The sequence below is a fragment of the Monodelphis domestica genome, chromosome 2 (genome assembly GCF_027887165.1).
Source record: "Monodelphis domestica isolate mMonDom1 chromosome 2, mMonDom1.pri, whole genome shotgun sequence".
In the NCBI taxonomy this organism is placed as follows: domain Eukaryota; kingdom Metazoa; phylum Chordata; class Mammalia; order Didelphimorphia; family Didelphidae; genus Monodelphis; species Monodelphis domestica.
In genome coordinates, this window is record NC_077228.1 from 508,021,649 (window position 1) to 508,043,521 (window position 21,873).

Here is a 21,873-nt window from a genome sequence, read left to right on the forward strand (position 1 = left end):
TGCACAACCACTCTGGGAGGCAAGTGCTGTTATTATCCTTATTTTACAGAAGTGGAAACTGAAGCATCCAGAGACTGACTTTCCAGGGTCACATAGTTAATAAGCAACTGAATCCAGATTTGAACTGAGGTCTTCTTGACTTCAGGGCCACTATGACATCTAGCTACTTAGTAGCCAGGCAGTTAGTTTTATCTTTCATTGGAAATATGGAAAAGTGTCTGACTTTCTATAGGTTCAGTCACTTTTAGTCATGACCTCATTTGGGGTTTTCTTGGTACAGATCCTGGAAAATGGTTTGCCATTTCCTCATCCAGAGCCATAACATAACATAGCATAAAAATAAGGTATTTATCCAAATAGTCAGAGAATGGGATTGAAACAATTCATTTACTAACCCAATTTGTCCTTCCTAAATCTGCATATTGTGAAGAGTCAATCAAACTCCCTTTGCCTATCAATCAGCAACTTTTAAGTTAATAGGTCAAAAACTTAAGTACCCCTACTTAGTACCTTCCCAGTCACTAAGTTTGAGAGTTCACAAGTCACTTGCTAGAGTGGGTGACAACTCCAGAAGCCACTGCCCACTCCCTGGGCAGTGCTAGGCAAATTGAAAGACTACAAGTGGTTCCCATAAAGTGGGGAAGTGACAGGAAGTGACCTCAAAAAAACTGCTTCGAAAAGGCCAGCTCAAGAATTCAGTCATTCTCTTTGCATTGGTGAGCTGGACTGGAAGAGGAGACTCTTTCCCTGGATCCTGTGTCAGCTTGTGGTGGTGAGTGGAGTGATTCCTTCCTTGGTTCTTGGGTGAGGGAGACCCTTTCTGCTTGTTGGCACTTTGGTGGGGCCCTCCCTTCAGAGTGAGTTCTGTTGAGATTCTTGGTGGTCTTAGCCTGTGCACCGAAGGCACAGTACTACTTCCGGTGACATAATCCTTTGTGTGGTGCCTTGTTCTGAGAGTAACTGAAAGAGGCACTGTGCAAAGGATTATGTGGCTGCACAATGGAAGACATCAGCATGGTGAGTGGCAATCTGAGGGAAGGGACTCCGCAATGTGTATACTGCTTCCTGGTATAGTGGTGGTGGTGATGGACCTGTGCAAGGTGTGACAGGCCCATCACAGCCAGTGCTGCAGCCTCTGCTATCCCAGACAGTGAAATACAGATTTGTTCATAGTTTTTTTTTTTAATAGTCTGGCCCTCCAATGGTTTGAGGTGAATTGGCCCCCTGTGTAAAAAGTTTGGGGACCCCTGAACTACAGTGTATTATTAGTGTACCCATTTTTACATAGCCCCTTCAACATTTGTCATTTTCATTTTTGTTATCTTGGACAATCTGATGGGTATGAGGTAGCACCTCAGAGTAGTTTTAATTTGCATTTGCTAATTTATTAGAGATTTAGCACTCAAACATCCTTCATGGCTCTTTACTACTGCTAGGATTAATAAAACAAAAGCTCCTTCAGTTGGCACTTAGGAATTCCAGCTGACATTCCCAGCCTTACTTCCTGTTATTTCTCATCACCTATTCTTTTTGGATCACTGCACCCCTAGCTGTCTCTTCATGTAGGCATGCGTATTTATTTCCTCCTTCTCCTGTATTCATTCAAGTTTTTCAGAATGACTGGAGTATTCCTTCCTTATCTCTGTTTTTCAGAATTTCTTACTTCAGGTCTTAGCTCATTTGATATCTCTCCTGTATACCTTCCCTATTCCTCCCCAGCTGAATGTTCTCTCCTTACTCAGCTTTTCCTAGGGCATTTTGCCCTTCATCACACCTTAACTTGTATTAGATTTATTTATATGCATATTATTACTGCCTCTACTTCTCCCCCTTCTCCTTTCCCAAGTATCCACATATAGGTACAGTATAAATGTTTGTTGAATTTAATAAAAATCAAGCCCATCAACATTGCTTTTTATTTTTTTTTTTAAACCCTTACCTTCCGTCTTGGAGTCAATACTGTGTATTGGCTCTAAGGCAGAAGAGTGGTAAGGGTAGGCAATGGGGGTCAAGTGACTTGCCCAGGGTCACACAGCTGGGAAGTGTCTGAGGCCAGATTTGAATGCTTTTTATTTTTAAAGCAGCAATAAGCAACTTGACAAAAAACAGACTAGGAAGGATGAAATTCTTTATTTAAATTCTTTAATATAATTCAACCTCTTTATTTTGGAATTTGAAGGGGAAAGTCATACCTTTGATATTGAATCTTCTAGCTGAGGATCAACCTAGCTAACTATGACATATCACCTCTAAATTGACCACTGGGTTTGAAGCAAAAATGAAAATATTCTTCCATCAATGCTAAATGGTTATGAATGTTGGAATACCAGTCTCTGGAAAATCAATGGGAGAAAAACATAGTGGTAAAATAAAGATTACATTAGATTTTCTTTGAAGGTATATCTAGCAAAGGATAGAGCAGAGTGACTGGAATCTTTGTGGCTAAGGACTGTAATTTAGAGGGCATAAAGTTTAGTACATATACTCATTCCTAGCAAATAGAAGCTACTATAGTAACTAATTTCCTCCCCTACTCAATTTTGTCTTAATTTCTTCTTGTATTATTTTCACAGCAGAAATCACTAAGTTGATTTGAGGGGCATTTGTTGTTGCTTGTTTTGGGCATGCCAAGTACTACTTTGGTTAGATCCTAAAATTGCAAGTTAAGGCTGTCATACAGGAAATGTATGATTGGAAAAGGAAATGGACTGGTAAGGAGACACCCTGAATATTTCACAGGTACCCAAAAACATAAAAAAGACAGTATGTTGAGTAGATTAGAAGAAGAGTATTTGTGTTCCACCCACCCTCCAGTCTGTTGTTTTTCACATTAAACCTGTCCATTTCCTTTAGCTGAACCTTTCGATATGAACTCAAGGTCCTTCACCACCTTGGTTGGCCAGCCTAGCAATGACATTCTTAAACTATGATACTGAGGACTGAAACAGGCAGAATACAGTAGGATTATCATTTTATTTCTGGGAGGCTATACCTCTCATAATTCAGCTCAAGATAAGCTTTTTTGGGTGACATTGCTGACTTGATTGCATAGTGTTTGGGACAACTAAATGGCACAATCAATAGAGAGTGGGTCTTGGAGTTAGGAAGACCTAGGTTCAAGTAAGGCCTCAGACACTTGTTAGTTGTGTAACCCTGAGCAAGTAACTTAACCTCTATCTTACTCAATTTTTTCATCTATAAAATGGGGAAATGAGGATAATAAGAGCATCTACCTCCTAGGGTTGTTGTAAAGATAAAAAGTGATAATATTTGTAAAGTACTTGACCCATAATAGGTAGTAGAAAATGCTAGGTGGTGCAGTGACTAGAATGCTGGGCCTGGAGTCAGGAAGACTCATTTTGCCAAGTTCAAATCTGGCCGTAGACATTTACTGTGTGACTCTGGGCAAGTCATTTAACCCTGTTTGTCTCTGTTTCCTCATCTATCAAATCAGCTGGAAAAGGAAATGGCAAGCCATTTCAGTATTTTTGCCAAGAAAACTCCAAATGGGAGAGACTGAGTCAGATCGAAGAGTCAGACTGAAAAATGACTGAACAACGATTATTATTAGGCCACTAAAACCTCTATATTCTTTTCAGAACAGTAGTTACCTTTCCATGTTTCTTCATCTTACACTTGTGAAGTGGATTGAGTGCACTACTTTATATTTACCCCTATGGAATTTCATCTTATTAGATGCAGTCCAATAATTAAACCTCTTAAAGATCTTGCCTGTTGAATTAATTAAATTAATTAATTAAAGATCTTGCCTGTTGAATTCATCATCTACTGTGTTAGCTATCCATCCCACTATTGTGGTGCTGCAGATTTGTTCATTGTACTAAAACCATTTGAGCCTTTATCCAGATCCTTGATGATGTTAAAAAGGACATAGTAAAGCACAAGATCACTTCGTACTTCACAGAAGACTAATTGCCACCTTGACATTGAGCAATTAATGATGACTTACATGACTGCCATTTAACCACTATAAATTCATCTGATGATATTAGCAACTAATTAATATCTCTCCATATTCTAGAAAATAGTATGAGGCACTTTATCAATAATTTTGCTAAAATCTAGATAAACTATATCCATAGCATTCCTTTCATCTAGTTTAATGTAAGAAAAGAAAATGAGGTTATTCTGGCATGACCTGTTCTTGATGAAGTCATACTGGCTCATTGTAATCACTGTTTCCCTTTTTGGATGTTTACCAGTCATCTCTTTAATGATCTGTTCTACAAAATTGAAGTCAATTTCAGTAATTGTCCTGTAGTTGTAGACAATGTTCTCTTCCATTTAAAAAAAAATTGGGATATTTGCATTTCTCCAACCCTGTGTCCTCTTGCCTAGTTTTTGATTTTCTATATATATTATTGTCAGTGGCTCAGCAATCACAACTTGGAGGTAAGTTGGATTTCTTTAGGGGCACCCTTATGTGCCCTCTTAGTCCCTTTGGATTCCAGTTCCCTGTTAGGTCACAACAAAATAGAATTGAGGATCTTTGCTTTCTTTCTTGTTATCCCATCTCATTCACTTCAAGCAAAGGTCCAGCTTTGATCCTTTCTTTTCTCCTTTTTGTCCCTCTAAAAAAAAAAGGCTATTTGCTGGCCTTCAAGGAACTGCTAAAGAGCAAGGAGTTACATGACAATACAGATGAGGATCAGAGGCAAAGGACCTTAAAGGCCATTAATTATTGCCCCATTGTTTTAAAAATGAAGAAAGTAAGGCTGAAAGAATCAGAAAGAGTTGGGATTTAAATTTCTCTGACTTGAAGACAGTGCTTTTTTTTCACTATATCGGACTATCTGTGCACAAGCAACTATAAAGTAGTATCCTGTCTGTGATATCATTGGGGTGATCCCTCTATCAGTGGAGTTCATCAGCTGTTCTGCCACTTAGTGTCTTGGAGAGTTGTCCAACACAATCTGGTAGGGTATAGTGAGGGGAGGATTCAGGAAAGGCCTTGTCTGGAAGACTTACCTCGAAGGGGGGGGGGGGGCAGTATTTCATGAAGTCTGTGTGAGGAAGGAGAGCATTGTGGGCATAGGGGCTAGTCTTGGCAATGGCATGGAGGTAAGAGAAAGTGTTTTCTTTTTGTTGGGCAAGGGGAGCAAGGGATGGATACAGAGAGGTCACTTTGACTGGATATAGACTGAATGAGGGAGAGTAGCTGGAAATAGTTTTGGGCAGTAGCCTGGTGCCAGATTGTTAAGGGCTTTAAATGTTAAACAAAAGAGTTTCTTTTTTCTCCTGAACACTAGAGAGCCACTAAAGACACTGGAGCTTGGTCAGTGGGCAGGCTTGTGTTTTCAGAATATCAGTTTGGCAGCTATGAGGAGAATGCCTTGGAGAGATTGAGAATAGGGGAAATTAGGTGAGAGGTAATGAGGTTTCATCTAGGATTGTGAGAAGGGGAGAGATGGGGATGTCCTATTCATGTGACCTGGATTTGTGGGTGAGGTTGATACCAGGTTAGGAGGATAGTGGTACAATCTTCAACAGAAAATAGAGAAAGTAAGAGCAGGGCATCATTGGGAACAGCTTGAGTTTAAGTAGACTCATTCATGTACTTTGTCCATGTCATTTCGTCATTAGATTATAGCTTACTGAGAGCATAGCCTGTGCCCAATCTTCTACACATAGTAGGCACTTGTTGGATTGCACTAGTTAAAGAGCAACACTTAGTTAGTCTGGGAAATTTCACTGCTTTTCCCCATCCTCCCTTTACGTTCCTTGTTCCTATTATTGTTGGGAGCCTTCCTTGATGATAGCTTTCTTTTCCTCTCTGGAGAAGGAGCTTAGCAGAAAGGAGATAGCAAATAAAAAGAACAAATTGAGACTCCAAGCTTCTGACTTAAATACTCAAATTCTTCACCTAATTTTTATTGGAGGTGTTTCTTTTTTTCATCACTGAGATATTTCTGAATAAATATATTCTCCCCTCCCCTATCCTTCATAACAAAGAAAAAAGGAAAAGAGCAGTTCAGCAAAACCAACCAACGTGTCAGTAGTATCTGTACCACACCCATAGTCTCCTACCTCTAAAGAAGAGGGAGAAATGTGTTTTTTAGCTCTTGTCCCGTGCTAAACTTTTTTTTTAAGCCTTATTTTTAAATGTCTTTGCTTGTTATGGGGAATTTTATTCAAAGACAAACAAGTGTTTAATTCTTGTTTCAACTCTAGGTCAGTTACATATATAGGATTTTCTTTAGTGGTATGTATATCATATGTTGGGCATATGATATATTTGTCTCCTTTATGAAGGAAGCAATGTGAGATGATGGTTAAAGCTCTAGTTGAGAATTGGAGGCCTTTTCTGATCCCTGCTTTGCTTCTCATTAGTTGGGTTTGATCTGGTGCCTCTCTGAGCCTCAGTTTCTTCTCCTAAAATGGTGTGTGTGGCCCAGATAGTATCTGTATAAGTTTTCTTCCAGCCCTGGCATTCTGTTGTTGTTGTTATTGTTTCATCTCTGACTCATTGTGACCTCATGGGCCCTAGCATGCCAGGCCCTTCTACCCTCTACCATCTCTCCCAAGTCTGTCCAAGTTCATGTTCATTGTTTCTCCATCTCATCCTTTATAGCTCCTTTTGCCTTCAATCTTACCCAACATCAGGGAATTTCCAGTGAGTCCTGGCTTCTCATTATGTGGCTAAAGTATTTAAGCTTCAGCTTCAGTATTTGACTTCCATTTTAATTAATTTCTTTACATATTGACTGATTTGATCTCCTTGTTGTCCAAGGGTCTTTCAAAAGTCTTCTCCAGCATGACAGTTCAAAAGCATTGATTCTGTAGTGCTCAGCTTTCCTTATATTTTAGCTCTCACAGCCATACATTGTTATTAGAGAAATCATTAGAGAAAAATTCACTATTCAGACCTTTCTCAGCAAGATGATGTCTGCTTTTTAGTTATGCTGTCCAGATTTGTCATAGTTTTCCTTCCATTTTTTAATTTAATTTGGAAAATAATTTCACTTTTAAAAATTGGTTATGGAGACATTTGCATTTTTTATGTTTACCTTGCTAGTTGTGTACATCTCTTCATATATATTTCTGTATACAAACACATATATATGTTATTGCACTATTTGGTAAGAAAACAATGCAGCATAAAGAATGCCTTCTGAGATAAAGAAGGCAATGTCTTCACCAAATGTTTGATCTAGAAAAAGTTTTGCTTGTTTAATTCAGAAAATTAAGTTACTTTATTCAGATAACTAAAAAAAGTAGATTAAAAAGTCAAAAGAACCAGGAAATCTGTGTGCTCTTTAAAGAAATTGGTTAACATACCAAAGCCTAGCTGATGTTGCTAAAAAGAGTAGAGGAGGGAGACTCTAGCTAGACAGGCCTAATGCACCAAATGTGTGAATTAATATTCAGGAACAGAAAGCAAGGTCAAAGAAAGATATAATGACTTGTATAAAGAGAGGCTACCATAACAGATCATGCTTCAAATATAATGATGCCTAATTGACCCCCATCTCAGGAGAGGCCAAATAGCAAAGCTGACAACAGTATTCTGTCTAGATTTGATATCGGCTAGATTTAGGAAAAAAACCATTAGTTGCTTAGCTGATTTGAGGTTAAGCTAGAAATTGTGGCACAAATTAGAGAACATCCCTTTCAAATCTATGACTTGATTCCAGGAGTTTTACTTCTTTTATGTTGTGTTCTCATGATACCAGGCAGTTTTCTCATTCAATTTTTAGTGTCTCCCCTTTGATGGCTGAAACTTAGTAAAGGCCTTGCTGAAGAGATAGGAGTCTTTCTCTAAATTTTCTTTGGGCTTTTAACTGTTACTAGATGTTTTAATGAATTTTTCATTTCACTTAAGATAGTAATTTATACACCAGAGACATCGTGGCATATTGAATAGAGAGAGCCATCCTCAGATTTCTGGAAGCCCCAAGTCCTGCTTTTGACATGAACTGACTGGACAAGTTCCTCCACCTCACTGTGCCCAGGCAACTCTCGTAAGGCTGGAAGTTGCAGGAAGATGTCATCCAGCATTTGTTAGTCAGAGTGTCTTCCAATCCCAGTATGGTTGAAATCACAAGCTCACTCCCTATCCATACCAGATTAACTGAATTTCCCAGTTTGATAGATTTCATGCAGTGGTACATCAGGGAAATGTCAGGCCCTTGATATCACTTTTCATTGCCAATCTTGAGAACAACATTAGTTTGCTTATATACTAATTATAAATAACAATAACAATATATATATATATATTTATATATATTTAGTATATGTTTCCTTTACTGATGAAGTCAGAGGTACAGAACCAGCCCTTTATATATATATACACATGCATATTTGATATCATGAGGGTACAACTTAAAAGTCAGTAAAATTCCAGGTCCAAAGCGTGGGTTTGGTAGTTACGTTTCTCTCAATATGGATTCATTAATTACTATATACTGATTCACACACTTGGCAGAATTCTCTGATTTGAGGTATTGAAATGATACCAAATATCTTTAGTGAAAACTGGAAAATTTAGTCAGATATCTGATTGAAATTCAGTCATGCATACAGACCTGTGATTGATATAGTAGATTCTTCATGCATACAGACCTGTGATTGATATAGTAGTTTCTGGGAGTGAGATGGATTAGAGAGGGAACCAATTAGGATGTTGTTGGAATAGCCTAGGTAAAAGACAATGAAGGCCCGAACTAGAATGGACCAGTGTGAAGAGAGACATAGCAATAGTCAGAAATATTGTGGAAATAGAAATGACAAGATTTGGCAATTGATTGGATATGTGAGATGAATGCCAGTGAGAAGTTCAGGGTAACTCTTCACTGATTAGTAGTAGTAGTAGTAGTAGTAGTAGTAGTAGTAGTAGTAGTAGTAGTAGTAGTCCTTGTCGTCGTCGTCGTCGTAGTCTCTCGGTAACCGAGGATAACTATTGTCTTTGTGTGTTTTTGTGCACAAAGACACTTGTGCATGAAGATTTAAGTGGAAAAGTCGATGCACAGAGACAGTCCCACTCTCTCGGCGTTGGAAGCCGAGATTAGTATGATTAGTATGCAGTATTTAATTGTTTAATACAAGTGATATTCTCAGATAGGATGTTTGTATTTGTACATACATTAAATACAAATTGTATTTGAGAAGAATTATTTAATACTTTAAAAATTATGATGAATTAGCTCGTCGGGGTCTTTTATTTTTGGTGGTGGGAATTAACTCCTTTGTCATTTGAAATTCAGTGAATCAAAGCAGTAACTTATATTATTAATGCTTGTTGGCAAGCTGGATAGACATGCGTTTCTGTATTTGTAAAAAACATAGCTTCCTGGTCCAATATCAAGGGCATATATATACTAAGTAGGAAAATGGAGGACAACTATATCTTTGGGGGTGAATGATTTTTTTTCCCTTTCAAGGATATTCTGATTTGTGATCATGGCTGATTCCAAGCCTAGACTGTCTGATTAACAGATGTAGGCAATGGGGCATTGTGGGATTGAAGCAGTTGCTTTTGAACAACAATGTCCTTTTTGTAAGAATTTGATGCTTCTTAAAAGATGAACAACATGACATCATTACCGCTGATCCAAGAAGCATTCCTCTGGTCATACTGAGTGCACTCTGATTATCAGTTCCCTTCCCCCATCTCCTTTCAATTGCATTTGACTGATGCTATTGTCCATTGTTGGGACTCATGTTGTAAATGTGAAACAGTTGCCTTTTTTTTAAGTTAAAAAACCATTTATTCATTAATAATTTTTATTTGAAATGAAAGAAAATTGTTCTCTTCCTTCTCCCTTGTTTAAGCTAGTTTTTAAAATGTGAAATACAGTAAAATGTGAAAAAACAACCCATATTTCACCTAATTTTTAAAAATGTACTTTAGTGTTGCCTCTTCCTATTTTTTGCCACAAATGAAATTCGGCATAGGCTTAAAATGTCTACTTTTAACTGTGATGTTTCTTTAATGCTTCTTAGTGGGATTAATTCTCCCTTTCTCATTCTCTTTTAGAACAAAGTAATATTATATTTAACTAATGACTTTTGGCTCACTACATATTAAGTATGTGAAGCTTGTATTGCTTATAAAGAAGTTTGCATTGCCATAATCTAAATGCTTTCCACATCTGATTAAAATGCTTTCATTCTTTAGCCAAGACTTGGACTTTAAAAGGGTTTTAGGCTGTAATAGTGTAGAATTTTCTTCTGTTGTGCATCTCCCTTCTCTTTTATGTGAAAGGATAGTTATAGAGTTTCTGGTGAACCTTTTCCTGAAAGCTCCCTCCCAGTAATGCTTTTCCTACAGTGGATTGTGGCAGCTGTTTAAAATGAGCGAGCTTCAAGTGCCTTTGTCAAGCTCCTGGTTTTACTATTGATGTGGCAATATTCAGCCTGAGTGCATCCTTGGCAGTGCTAATTTAGACTGCTTTGCTTTGGGAGTCTTCCGTTGGGAGGAGTTAGGAGTAGAAAACAGAGTGACATAGTGGGTTGTATTAACTGCTAGAATGAAGTAGCCACTATTTAGTGGCAATAATGCCTAGGCTTTTTGATAATGCTGCTGCCCTCCAAAAAAGATGGTGATTGTGTGCATATATGAAAAAAGTCAAGTAAAATGTCAAAAAAATGATATGTAACTTTTTTGCTCTGCCCATTAAGGTCCTTAGAAATATGTCTCAAATGTAAGTCTAGATCATGGTAATAAAAATTGAGCTTGGGTAGGTTTGCTCAGATTTTTCAATCTGTGCCTCATAATTAATGGAAACCTAAACCATCCATATAATAATACAATATACACCTTGTCCAGAGAAAGACAGGAAGAGAAAAAGTTAAGTTTTTTTGGTAAAAGCCAGAAGGTTGTGGGTAGATCTCTGAGAATAGCACTTTAGAAAAAGTCACAGAATGATAACTGGGCAATTATCTATCCACTTTCAGTTTGCTTCCGTTTCTTCATCTGGAGGAGGGGGAATTTGATGACCTACTTGTACAGATGCCTTTCAGAAGACTTGTGGGCCTGATTTTATAACTGAGGAAATTGAGATCCCAAGAGATTTAGTAGTTTGCCCAAGGTCACAATGACAAGAGTTTAGGCCATATTTCTGGCCTCCTTGACTCCCCATTCTTTTTGACACACCATGTTATTTTATAGATACCACATATATATAGTACCACATTGCCAAGGAATTTTAAAAGTAAGCACAATATTTAAAATAGACTAATTAAATTATTATTCATATTAGTTTATTTAATGTGTAATATAATTAATTTTACCTGAAGTTAATTATATTATTAAGTATATTAATTAAATAAATTTTTTATACTTCTGCTAATTTTGGAAAATGAGAAGGATTTTTAAAACATTTTTACATAGACAATACAGCAGTGGACCATTTGTGCTGCCTTTTATACATAATACCTTTGTGACCCAGAGCAAGTCATTCAAGTCTTGGGGTGGGCCAGGCAGTTCTCTAAAACTATAAGTTGTAGAGAAAGTGCTAACCTGCATGATTAGAGAAAATTTCCTCATTCCCGAATTTCTTCTACCAGTGAAATTTCTTATTTAGGCCCTTTCCATACCATGGGGGGAAAAAAATATATATATATATATGAAAAGTAAAAATTATTTCAGTTAAGGAGGTAGCTATGGATTGAGTGTCAGGTCTAGAGATGGGAACTCCTGGGTTCAGACACTTCCTAGCTATTTGTTTCCTCTAAGCACATAACTTAACCTCCCACTGCCTACCACCGTTACCAGTCTTCTGCCTTGGAACTAATACTTAATATTGATTCCAAGACAGAAGGTAGGGGTTTTTGGTTGTTTTGTTTTGTTTTTTAATTTTTCCAGTTACTTAGAACACTAAATGGCTTGGCTAAAGGAATGAAAATTATGAAACATCTAGGTAAAGCAGATTAGGCTCTTTTCCTCCCCTCTTTTGCAGGAGAAAAGAACAAGACTCTTGTTATGCTTTTGAGTCATAAAAAGAAAAGATTATTGATAGACAATTTAGACAAGTTTCATTGTTTAAGTTAGTTGATAGACACTGTTGTTGGATTTAAGAATAGTTTAGGTAATTTTATGGCTACTAATTCTTTTGTAATCAGGTAATTTGTGCTAAAGGAATTGAAACCCTGAACCTTCAGAGAGAAAGATAGTTGTCTAATGACTGCTCAGAAATATCCCTTCTTCCACTGGAACTTGGTTAATCTAGGTCCTATTTTAAGGGAAATCTGAGTTCAATCTCAAATTATCAGTTATTCTACCAAGTTTTACATTCTCACCTACTGCTATTCCTCTGACTACATACTTTGTAGATTTATATAACTCTTGGGTATAAGCACAGTATGGTTTCTTGAATTAAAAATGTGCTGTGGGTTTTGTGAACAGAGGATAGTCTATTTTTGAAACATTCTGCTCTGTGGAATCAGAGAAGGTTTGAGCTCTGTGATTAGTTTCTGTGAGAGTAGTGCAGTAATGGCATTTCTGTGGGGAATAATGTTTATACTTTTGGAGTATATAACTTCTATGTGATCTCAATAATAGATCATCATGCATTTCAGATCAAGTCAGTGAACATTATGAGGTACCTGCTCTCTGTGTGCATAGCTCCATACTAGGTAGACACCCCACTTCCCCTACCTCTCCAAAAAAGCCCCTCTTAAGGAGGGTATATTCTTTTGATGGTAGTAGAGGGTGAGTGGTGGGAAGAGCTAGAATATATATACAAATAAAGCATCCTAAAAGGAAAATTGAAGGAGAAGGGGACACTAAAAAGTACCTGGTATCCAAGGCTTTTGGGGGTTTTGATACCCAGGATGAGCCTCATCTCAAAAATGAGAAGTGTGCGCACTTACCCAATGTTGGGCAAGTCTTAGATGGTTGTTGTTATTAACTTTCTTTATACCTTATCATGTAATTTTTTTTCTTCTCTTACAGTAGTCCATGCAGAAGTGACTTCACTTATACAGATGAACCAAGGATTGGGACAGCACTATAAACCCAGATAGTCAGATAGCTGACTGCCCAGCAGGATGCCATCAACTAGCCGAGCGGGCAGCCTGAAGGACCCTGAAATTGCAGAGCTCTTTTTCAAAGAAGATCCAGAGAAGCTCTTCACTGATCTAAGAGAGATAGGTCATGGAAGCTTTGGAGCAGTATATTTTGTGAGTAACCAAGTTTTCATATCAGACAACACATTTTTTGAGTAGGTGCTTTAATAAAAAGTATTCATGATATGAAATGATGAGGGTAATATAAAGGAAATTCAGAACAGTGCTCCCTGCCCTGGAAACTTGAAATCTGATTGGGGAGGGAGAACACAGATACATCAAATGACTGGAGAAGGTTTGACTTCTCTCTTCTTTTTTTAATATTTTATGTATACAGGCATACCTCAGAAATGTGAGTTCAGTTCTAGGCCACTGCAATAAAATGTGTATCGCAACAAAGCAAGTCAAACGAATTTTTTGGTTTCCTGGTGCATATAAAAGTTTATACCCTACACTATAAGTATGCAGCAGTATTATGTCTTTAAAAATGTGCATACCTTAATTTAAAAAGTGTTTATTGCTTAAAAATGCTACACATCATCTGGTTCACCTCATTATCATTGTTGATGGCTGCTGATTGATGAGAGAGATGGTTGAAGCTGTGGCAATTGTCAAAAAAATATAACAGTGAAGTGTGCTACATTGAATAAAAGATTTCTCTGTAGTATGTGATAATGTTTGACAGCATTTTACCCACAATAGAACTTTCAAAATTGGAGTTAGTCCTCTCAAACCCTGCTATTGCTTTATGTAATATTGTTCAATATTGAGAGAGAGAGAGAGAGAGAACCAACCAATTGAGGCACAGAGATGCTGCGGGAAATATGGCACTGATAGACTTGTTTGCAGGATTGCCACAAACCCTTAGTTTGTAAAAACAAACAAACAAACAAACAAAAAACAAAAAAACACAGTATCTGCAAAGCTCAATAAAGCAAAGCATGCCTATACATAAGAATTTTACAGACTTTTTTGAAAGCCCAATGAAGAGAGTCTACATGTATATATTTTTTAAAATTCTGACTTTCTGTCTTAGTAGCAACTCTAAGACAGAAGGGCAATAACTAGGCAAATAGGGTTAAGTGACTTATCAAGAGCAACTCTAGGACACAGCTAGGAATTGTGTGAGAGCCAGACTTGGACTTAGGTCCTCCTGACTCCAGACCTGGCATTTCTATCCACTGAGCCATCTGAGGGTATTTTTTTAAAAAATAATTTAGATATATTAGCTTATATAGTGAACATATAATTTGTATTTCCTAGTAAGAGTATTTTCTCCACTTAAAGGCCTATTCTCTCATGCCTTATTTGGGGCTAGAGAAGTCACCCAGGATTCTCAGAAGATTCTACTAGCATAGTATAACATAGGTTTATCAGTCTTAAGTTTCAAAAGATTCATTATAGAGGCCACTGCAGTGTGATGAGCACTGCAGCAATACTGTCTCTCTTTAAGTTTACTTAGTCAAGAGGGGTGGGCATTCAGGATCAGTGGAGAGTGAGCTCATGCTGGCCAGTAAGTTAGAGTAATAAAGTTCAGTCATTTCTTAGTATTATTTTGTGGTAGTGCGAAATCAAGTGCCACTGTTAACAGGTATCATTGTCAAAGTCCCGTCCCGTTCCCCCCACCCCACCCCCCCCCACCCCCCCGTTTGTCTCAGAATTAAAATTAAAATAATCTCTTCGTAATGTGTAAATTTATTTGCACATATGATGACAGTGCAGAATAGAGAGTTCATTTATTTATTTGTTTGTTTGCTTGTTTATTTATTTTAAACCCTTACCTTCCATCTTGGAATCAATACTATGTATGGGTTCCAAGGCAGAAGAATGGTATGGGCTAGGCAATGGGGGTCAAGTGACTTGCCCAGGGTCACACAGCTGGGAAGTGTCTGAGGTCAGATTTGAACCTAAGACCTCCCATCTCTAGGCCTAGCTCTCAATCCACTGAGCTATCCAGCTGCCCTCCAGAATAGGAAGTTTGTGATGGTGTGAGTCAGGTAAAACAAAGACTGTGCTCACCTTCTTTGGGGTCAAATTTGTAACATTAACCAAGATATCATCAAAGAATACACAAAGATCATCCAAGTCCAGTCCTCTCGTTTTACATATAAGGAAACTGAGACAGATAGAGGGGAAGTGATTTGCATAGGCTTTCTCAGCCAGGAAGTAAATAGAGCCAAGGACTAAACCATTGTCCCCTAGATGAATAACCTTTACCCCAAGACTCTTCCTTCATTGGACCTCAGTTTCCTCAGCTGTAAAATAAGGATAACAGCCCCTATCTTCCAAGGTTATTGTAAGGGTCAAATGAGATAATGATTATTAAGTGCTTGGCACAGAACTAGGTACATATAGTAGATTCTTAAATTTTCTTCCCTTCTCCCTTTCCTTTCCTTCTCTTTTCTTCTAGCCAGGACCTAGACCTGTTTCCTTTACACTATTTGGTTTCTGCATTCTGCTTCAAGATTTTTTCATAAGTTTTTTGTTTGTTTAAAATGAAAAATGAAATCACATCTATGTTTTTAAGAGCCCTTTGTCTATTCATGAAAATTCAGTAGAGTGACTTTACAAGATGTATTTCAGATAACATTGCTTTAGCACAGATCAGCTGGTTATTAAATGTGTCCTGCCCATTTAACTAGTCCTGAGCTCTGACAAAGGACAAGCTGAAAAAACCCCCACAATCAGAAAAAAAATACCAAAGATGGTACTATTTTTCTGAATAACTTTGCTGATAAAATGTGGGCAGTGAAGATAAGAGAAAGGAAGTGGTGGTGCCTTGATGCTCTGGATTTCTACCTCTTTTACCTTTGGGATAATTGAAACAGGTTGCCAATCTTTATTGTCCTTCCGAGTATAATGGAAGAGCTGATGCTGTGACCTAAAGATGCCCCTCCCAGTAAGGGGCACTATGTACATAGACCCTTTTTTTGGGGGAGGTGACTATTCATCTCAAAAAAAGAATTAGGTATTTCCTAGCTTCAGAGAGTGACATTTATTGTCTCAGTTTTGTTTTCTTGGATCATTTCCTATTTGCCTAAATTTTATTTATTCTTGGTTTTTCTTCACCTTTTTGATATTTTTTGGATTTACCAGAGAACCATAGTTAGGCTCCTAATGCTGAGGGGGACTTTAGAAATCTGCATATTCAGTTCCTTCATTTTACAGGTGAGGACATATAGGCTAGTAAAAGTTAAGTGACATGTCCAAATCAAGGGACCTTTATGGCTATTAGAAGAGAACACACATTTAAAATGCTTACTATGTCTTACTTAAGCATTGTGCTTTACCAACATTACTTCATTTGATCCTCAGAAGAGCCCTATGAGGTAATAGTTGCTATTATTGTCCATCTTACAATTGAGGAAACTGAGGTAAATAGCTGTTATTTGACTTGCCTAGAGTATATAGCTAGTAAGTATCTGAAACTGAACTTGAACTCAGGGCTTCCTAACTTCAATCCCAGTACTCTTGTCTACTGTGATATCTAGATGCCTACATTCCAAAGCTTTCTGTCAGTGTAGCTAGTCTCTGGAAAAAAAATGAAATATGAAGACTAACTTATAGAGAAAGTAAATGATGTTTGGTCAATCAAAAAAATCCAAGTTGATGCTGTAGTAGTAATAAACAATATCCGTATCTCTCCCATTCACTTATCTGATATTGTGGTTAAGTTGTGTCTGACTCTTCATGATTCCATTTGAGGTTTTCTTGGCACTCCGTGAAGTGGTTTGCCATTTCCTTCTCTAGCTCATTTGACAGATGAGGAAACTGAGGCAAACAAGTTTGAGTGAACTTGCCCAACACAACTTGTAAATGTCTGAGTTTAGATTTGACCTCAAGCCTTCCTGACTACAGGTCTGGCACTCTTATCTACTATGCCACCTAGCTGGTATACACTAGATTTTCCCCCATTTCTGTCATATTAATAGACTTTAGCTATTATTATTATTATTATTATCATTTTGAAGAGGCTATTTAATTTATTCAAACTTCTATTAAATGCCCCTCCAAAACCTACCTCCTATTAGAATCCTAAATACAAGGAGATTATTTTCTCTTGTCCTCAGGTTAATTTTATAAATTTTGAAATGTTACTATTTTTGAGGGGAAAAAGACAAAAATAGACATTACTGAACTTGCAGGAAGCTGTAAGGGATTATAGTAAATAACTTTAGCAAAGTTATAATCAGTAGAGCTTAAAGCCAATGTGATAATAAAGCTAATTAAATTCAATTGAAACTTTGGTTTCAGGTGTTTAAAAAGTTTCGATATTAACTCAACCAAGAAACATTTCATGAAAAGCAAATATAGCAGACCATTGGGCTAAGATGATTATTAAAATTACCTCTATTTTATATTGATAATCCTACTGAAAGAAGTACTACTTATTCTAACTTTAGTTTACATTTACCTACTGAGTTATTGAAATAAATGTGTATCTAGTAGTGTCAGCATATTTTTCTTTCTAAAAATATAGAATGTTAGTATGAAAAAAAATTTTTTTAAGTTAAGGAAATCCTACCTACCTACTCACATTTTCCTCTGGAAGAGTGAGCCTGGATCCCCAGCAGGTAAAATCATGTAGCATTAGTATCCATTGAGTCCTCTCTGAAGCTTTTTACAGATAGGTCCACATGGAAAATTGTCTCAATGATGCTTATTTTCTTTTACAATGTATATAAGTTCTTTTATAAAGCTAAATAACATTGTGAGCGTTTAGTAACGAAAGCAATCTTGTGATTAGACATTCAAATTTTCAAATCATAATTTTCACATGTTAGATATTTTTAGAGTACTATACATGTATAGTGTGTGGTTACCTTCCTTTCCTTACTGTATACTATAGAACACATTTTCCAGTGGAAACAATTTGACAAATGTTAATCACTAGCAAATATCAAGTGCCTACTCTGAATGAAGTATGATACAGTTGACTACTGTAAAACTGTAACCTGGGATGTCTTTGATATGAGCTACAGAAGGAAAAGTCAAACTGTTTCAGAGTCTTTGCCAACAAAATCCCAAACAGTGCTGTAAAGAGGTGAGCACAACTGAACAATAACTCCAAGTCTGCTTGCCTGATCACTTTTTGTAATATTCTGTAGAAATATAACTGACTTAGAAATGGACAGAATTTTATACTTGTTGATAACTGCCTCTATCTTGCCTAGTTCTAGATTTTCCTTTTTGAGATAAATAAATAGTCAGTAGTAGGTGCTGTGTACAACCAGATCTTTTCTTCTTATTCTTAATACTCTTCCCAAATGTCTAAGATACTAGAACTATTTACTACTAGCTCCTTCATCAAGGAACTCATTACACTATAGAACTCGTTCAGCTTCAGGTCTTCAGTTTTCTTCCTCTGCCCGTTAGAAATCTGACAAGCCGATTCAATCATGTAGAAAAACTTGTTCCCCACAGAATTCCAGCCATTGCTCCTAGGTTTGGGGGTTTCATCTTTTCCTTATTAGAGCCCTGGGACAAAATCCTGATGGTCTTCTCCTAGTTTTGACTCTATTCCCCTTCCCTCCTTCACCCAGCTGCTAGATTTGCTTTCATGTACTAATCTAATTATGGTACTATTGTCATCTGTATTCTTCAAAGTAAATTGATTGCCTTGCACTTGCATGTGATGTGGCGCAATTTGACTAAGGATCATAGTAGGTGCTCAATAAATGTTTGTTTACTGTTTAAAAAGATTACTTTGAAAACATCTTTTTGATAAATAGCCAACTGAAATTCCTAAATAGCTTTTGTGACAGTCTTAATCAGATACATTCAGACTCCCAGATTTGAGTTTTACTGTTCTGAAGGCTTAGTTGGGGTTCCTTCAGCAACCACTAGCTCTTTGGATCTGTGGCTTCATGACTGACAACTGAAACCACCTCCTATTTTTATCTCCAGCATTTAATAGTACTTTGCATGCAGCAAGCACTTATTACATGCTCCATCCCTTATTCAGAACTAGCTAGTTGTGATTATAAAATGGGGAAATAAAAAGAAATTGGGACTCACATGTTTTAAAAGTTTAGCCTACGTACTGTGACTAAATAAATCCATTACTCTCTAGCCAGCTTGGTTTAGCTAGATGATTTATCATGATTTAGCTAGACTGGTGGTTTGACAAGAAGTTTGACATACCATGCCCATACTTCAAGTCTTTATAGTGGGTAGAACTATGCAGAACTAGTGCTCCATTGGCAGTGTTGAGAACACAGGGTTCACTACCATTGGTGCAACAGAGAGGGACTTTACTGGAGGTTTATACTTCAGTGTAAAAAGAGAAAAAGGAGAGAATGTTTTTGGAAGCAATTATTAGGAAACTGTCTATTACTGCACAAGACATAGGTATTTAGAGAATATAAGTCAAAAGATCTGTATTTAGGGGCAGCTGGGTGGCTCAGTGAATAGAGAGCCAGGCCTAGAAACAGGAAGGCCCTAGGTTCAAATCTGGCCTCAGACACTTCATAGTTGTGTGACCATGGGCAAGTCCTGCCTAGCCCTTGCCACTTTTCTGCCTTGGAATCAATACTTTTTTTTTTTAATGTGTTTGGATGCCAGCTTTGCCACTAGTTTGGGGCAAATCATTTATTTGTTAAAGGAGAAGTGGAGAGTTCTTGCAAAACAAACAAACAAACAAACCCTAGAATCATGATTAATTTTTTCTTTATTCTGATTCTAAGAGGAGGAAGATAGAATTTTCAGCCTGTATTACTAGAGGGGCAACTAGGTAGCACAGTGAATGGAGCACCAGACCTGGAGTTGAGAGGTCCTGGGTTTAAATCAGGCCTCTTAACTGTATGACCCTGGGCAAGTCACTTAACCCTAGTTGCTTAGCTCACACTTACTGTTCTTCTGCCTTAGAATTGACATTTCAGAAGACAAAAGTTTAAATAATAATACTACATTATAGGTTAGGCTGTGGTTAGTCATTATAAAAGAATTCACTCTTATAAAAGAATCCTTCCTTACTCTTGCCTAACCTATATTTTTTGACTGTTGTATCGATCACCACATAGAGAATCATACTTTTTTCTCTAATCCATTAATTTTTTAAAATTAATTTGGAGTGGGGATTATCTTTGAATGAAATATGTTTGAAAGAAATACAAATGCTGTTTTAAAAAATAAAATTGTTCTCAACAAGGGAAGCAGAGTAATCAAGAACCCGATATCAGAATGTCTTTGAAACTAAACCCAAGAGTCTTGTGTAGCAGAACCACCTTTCTAGATCACCAATTGAGAGAAGTATTACATTCAGTCTCTGGTGAAAGTATGTGGCTGAGAGATGAATGAGCATACAGACCAGAAAACCAGAAATCAAGTGCCCTATTGACAAATGTCACAACTATTGTGTGTCATTGTAAGTCACGTGATCATTTTGTGCTGCTGATACTCTAATATAGGAATAATCTGATCCCTCTAATTAATTTGAAGGAAGATGGGATGAAACATGTAATGGATAGACTCTTTAGAGAAAATACCCATTTCATTGGAATCATACCTCCAAGGAGCTCAGCTAGACATATTTTAACATTGTTTATTAAGAAAGTAAACAAATAATCCCCTTATATGCCATACTTTTAAAGATATAGGTCTGAATGGTCTTTAGACCTAAATAGAATTCAAGTAATATGTTCATTGCAAACCATTCTTACTGTATTTGAGGACCTCTGTACATGTGATCTGTAAGTAGTCACCAACCTTTGAACACTTGACCTGTGCATTTGTTTTACACACTAATGGCAGATGCCTCCCTGCCTCCCATCCCCAGAGGTAGCTTCTAGCCCAAACACCTTCCTTGCTGTCTGAGGCCATTGGCATCAGCTTATGGCCAGACCCAGTCTTCTTTCTGGCATCCTTTGGAACATGCCTACATGTGTCTTGTAGCAAATTCTTTAAAGGGACTTTAATCCACTCTTGGATTTTAAAGGAGCTAGATTTTCAGAAAGACTAGAGGATTTGTGTATTTACCTTCTACTTTTTTTGTCTTTAGTGCTCCCAGTTTAAATCCACTTTGAGTAAGCTCACATGATGCAACATCCTCCCTAGATTCCTTTTCCAAAAGAGATGATGATGTGTATCAGAAGGAGCCTTTTGCTCAGGCAGGCCTGCTATTAAATGTTTGGGTAGCCTTAGATTAGGTACTTTACTCTCAGAACCTAAGCTTCCTCTTGTATATATAAGGCTGTTGGAAGGTTTTGGTATTTCATGTTCTAATTCTAGTCATTTCAGGAGAACTCTTGAATATCCTTGTAGTTTACTCTATCTGGTAAAAGTAAAGCTCCATCTTTTAAAGTCAAATTAGTGGTAATAAGAAACCAATGTTAGCAAGTCTTGAACAGAAGTCATTCTTTTTTTTTTATTTTAATATATTTTATTTGATCATTTCCAAGCATTATTCGTTAAAGACATAGATCATTTTCTTTTCCTCCCCCCCACCCCCCATAGCCGACGCATAAGTCCACTGGGCATTACATGTTTTCTTGATTTGAACCCATTGCTTTGTTGATAGTATTTGCATTAGAGTGTTCATTTAGAGTCTCTCCTCTGTCAGGTCCCCTCAACCTCTGTATTCAGGCAGTTGCTTTTCCTCGGTGTTTCCACTCCCATAGTTTATCCTTTGCTTATGAATAGTGTTTTTTTCTCCTGGATCCCTGCAAATTGTTCAGGGACATTACACCGCCACTAATGGAGAAGTCCATTACGTTCGATTATACCACAGTGTATTAGTCTCTGTGTACAATGTTCTGGTTCTGCTCCTCTCGCTCTGCATCACTTCCTGGAGGTTGTTCCAGTCTCCATGGAATGCCTCCACTTTATTATTCCTTTTAGCAC

At 37.3% G+C, this 21,873-nt stretch overlaps 1 protein-coding gene across 5 annotated transcripts in view; it reads left to right on the top strand.

The window, feature by feature from the left end:
- TAOK1 (TAO kinase 1) overlaps window positions 1-21,873 on the top strand; it is a 172,734-nt gene that overhangs the window by 86,723 nt on the left and 64,138 nt on the right. For 4 of the 5 annotated variants that reach the window (XM_056819568.1, XM_056819567.1, XM_056819570.1 and 1 more), the window contains one exon: window positions 12,920-13,146. In XM_056819568.1, coding sequence (XP_056675546.1) covers window positions 13,015-13,146 — 132 coding nt within the window. In that variant the 5' untranslated portion in view covers window positions 12,920-13,014. Of the gene's footprint in view, window positions 1-6,329; window positions 6,635-12,919; window positions 13,147-21,873 lie in introns of those variants that run through there. The other variant, XM_056819569.1, reaches the window with a different exon arrangement.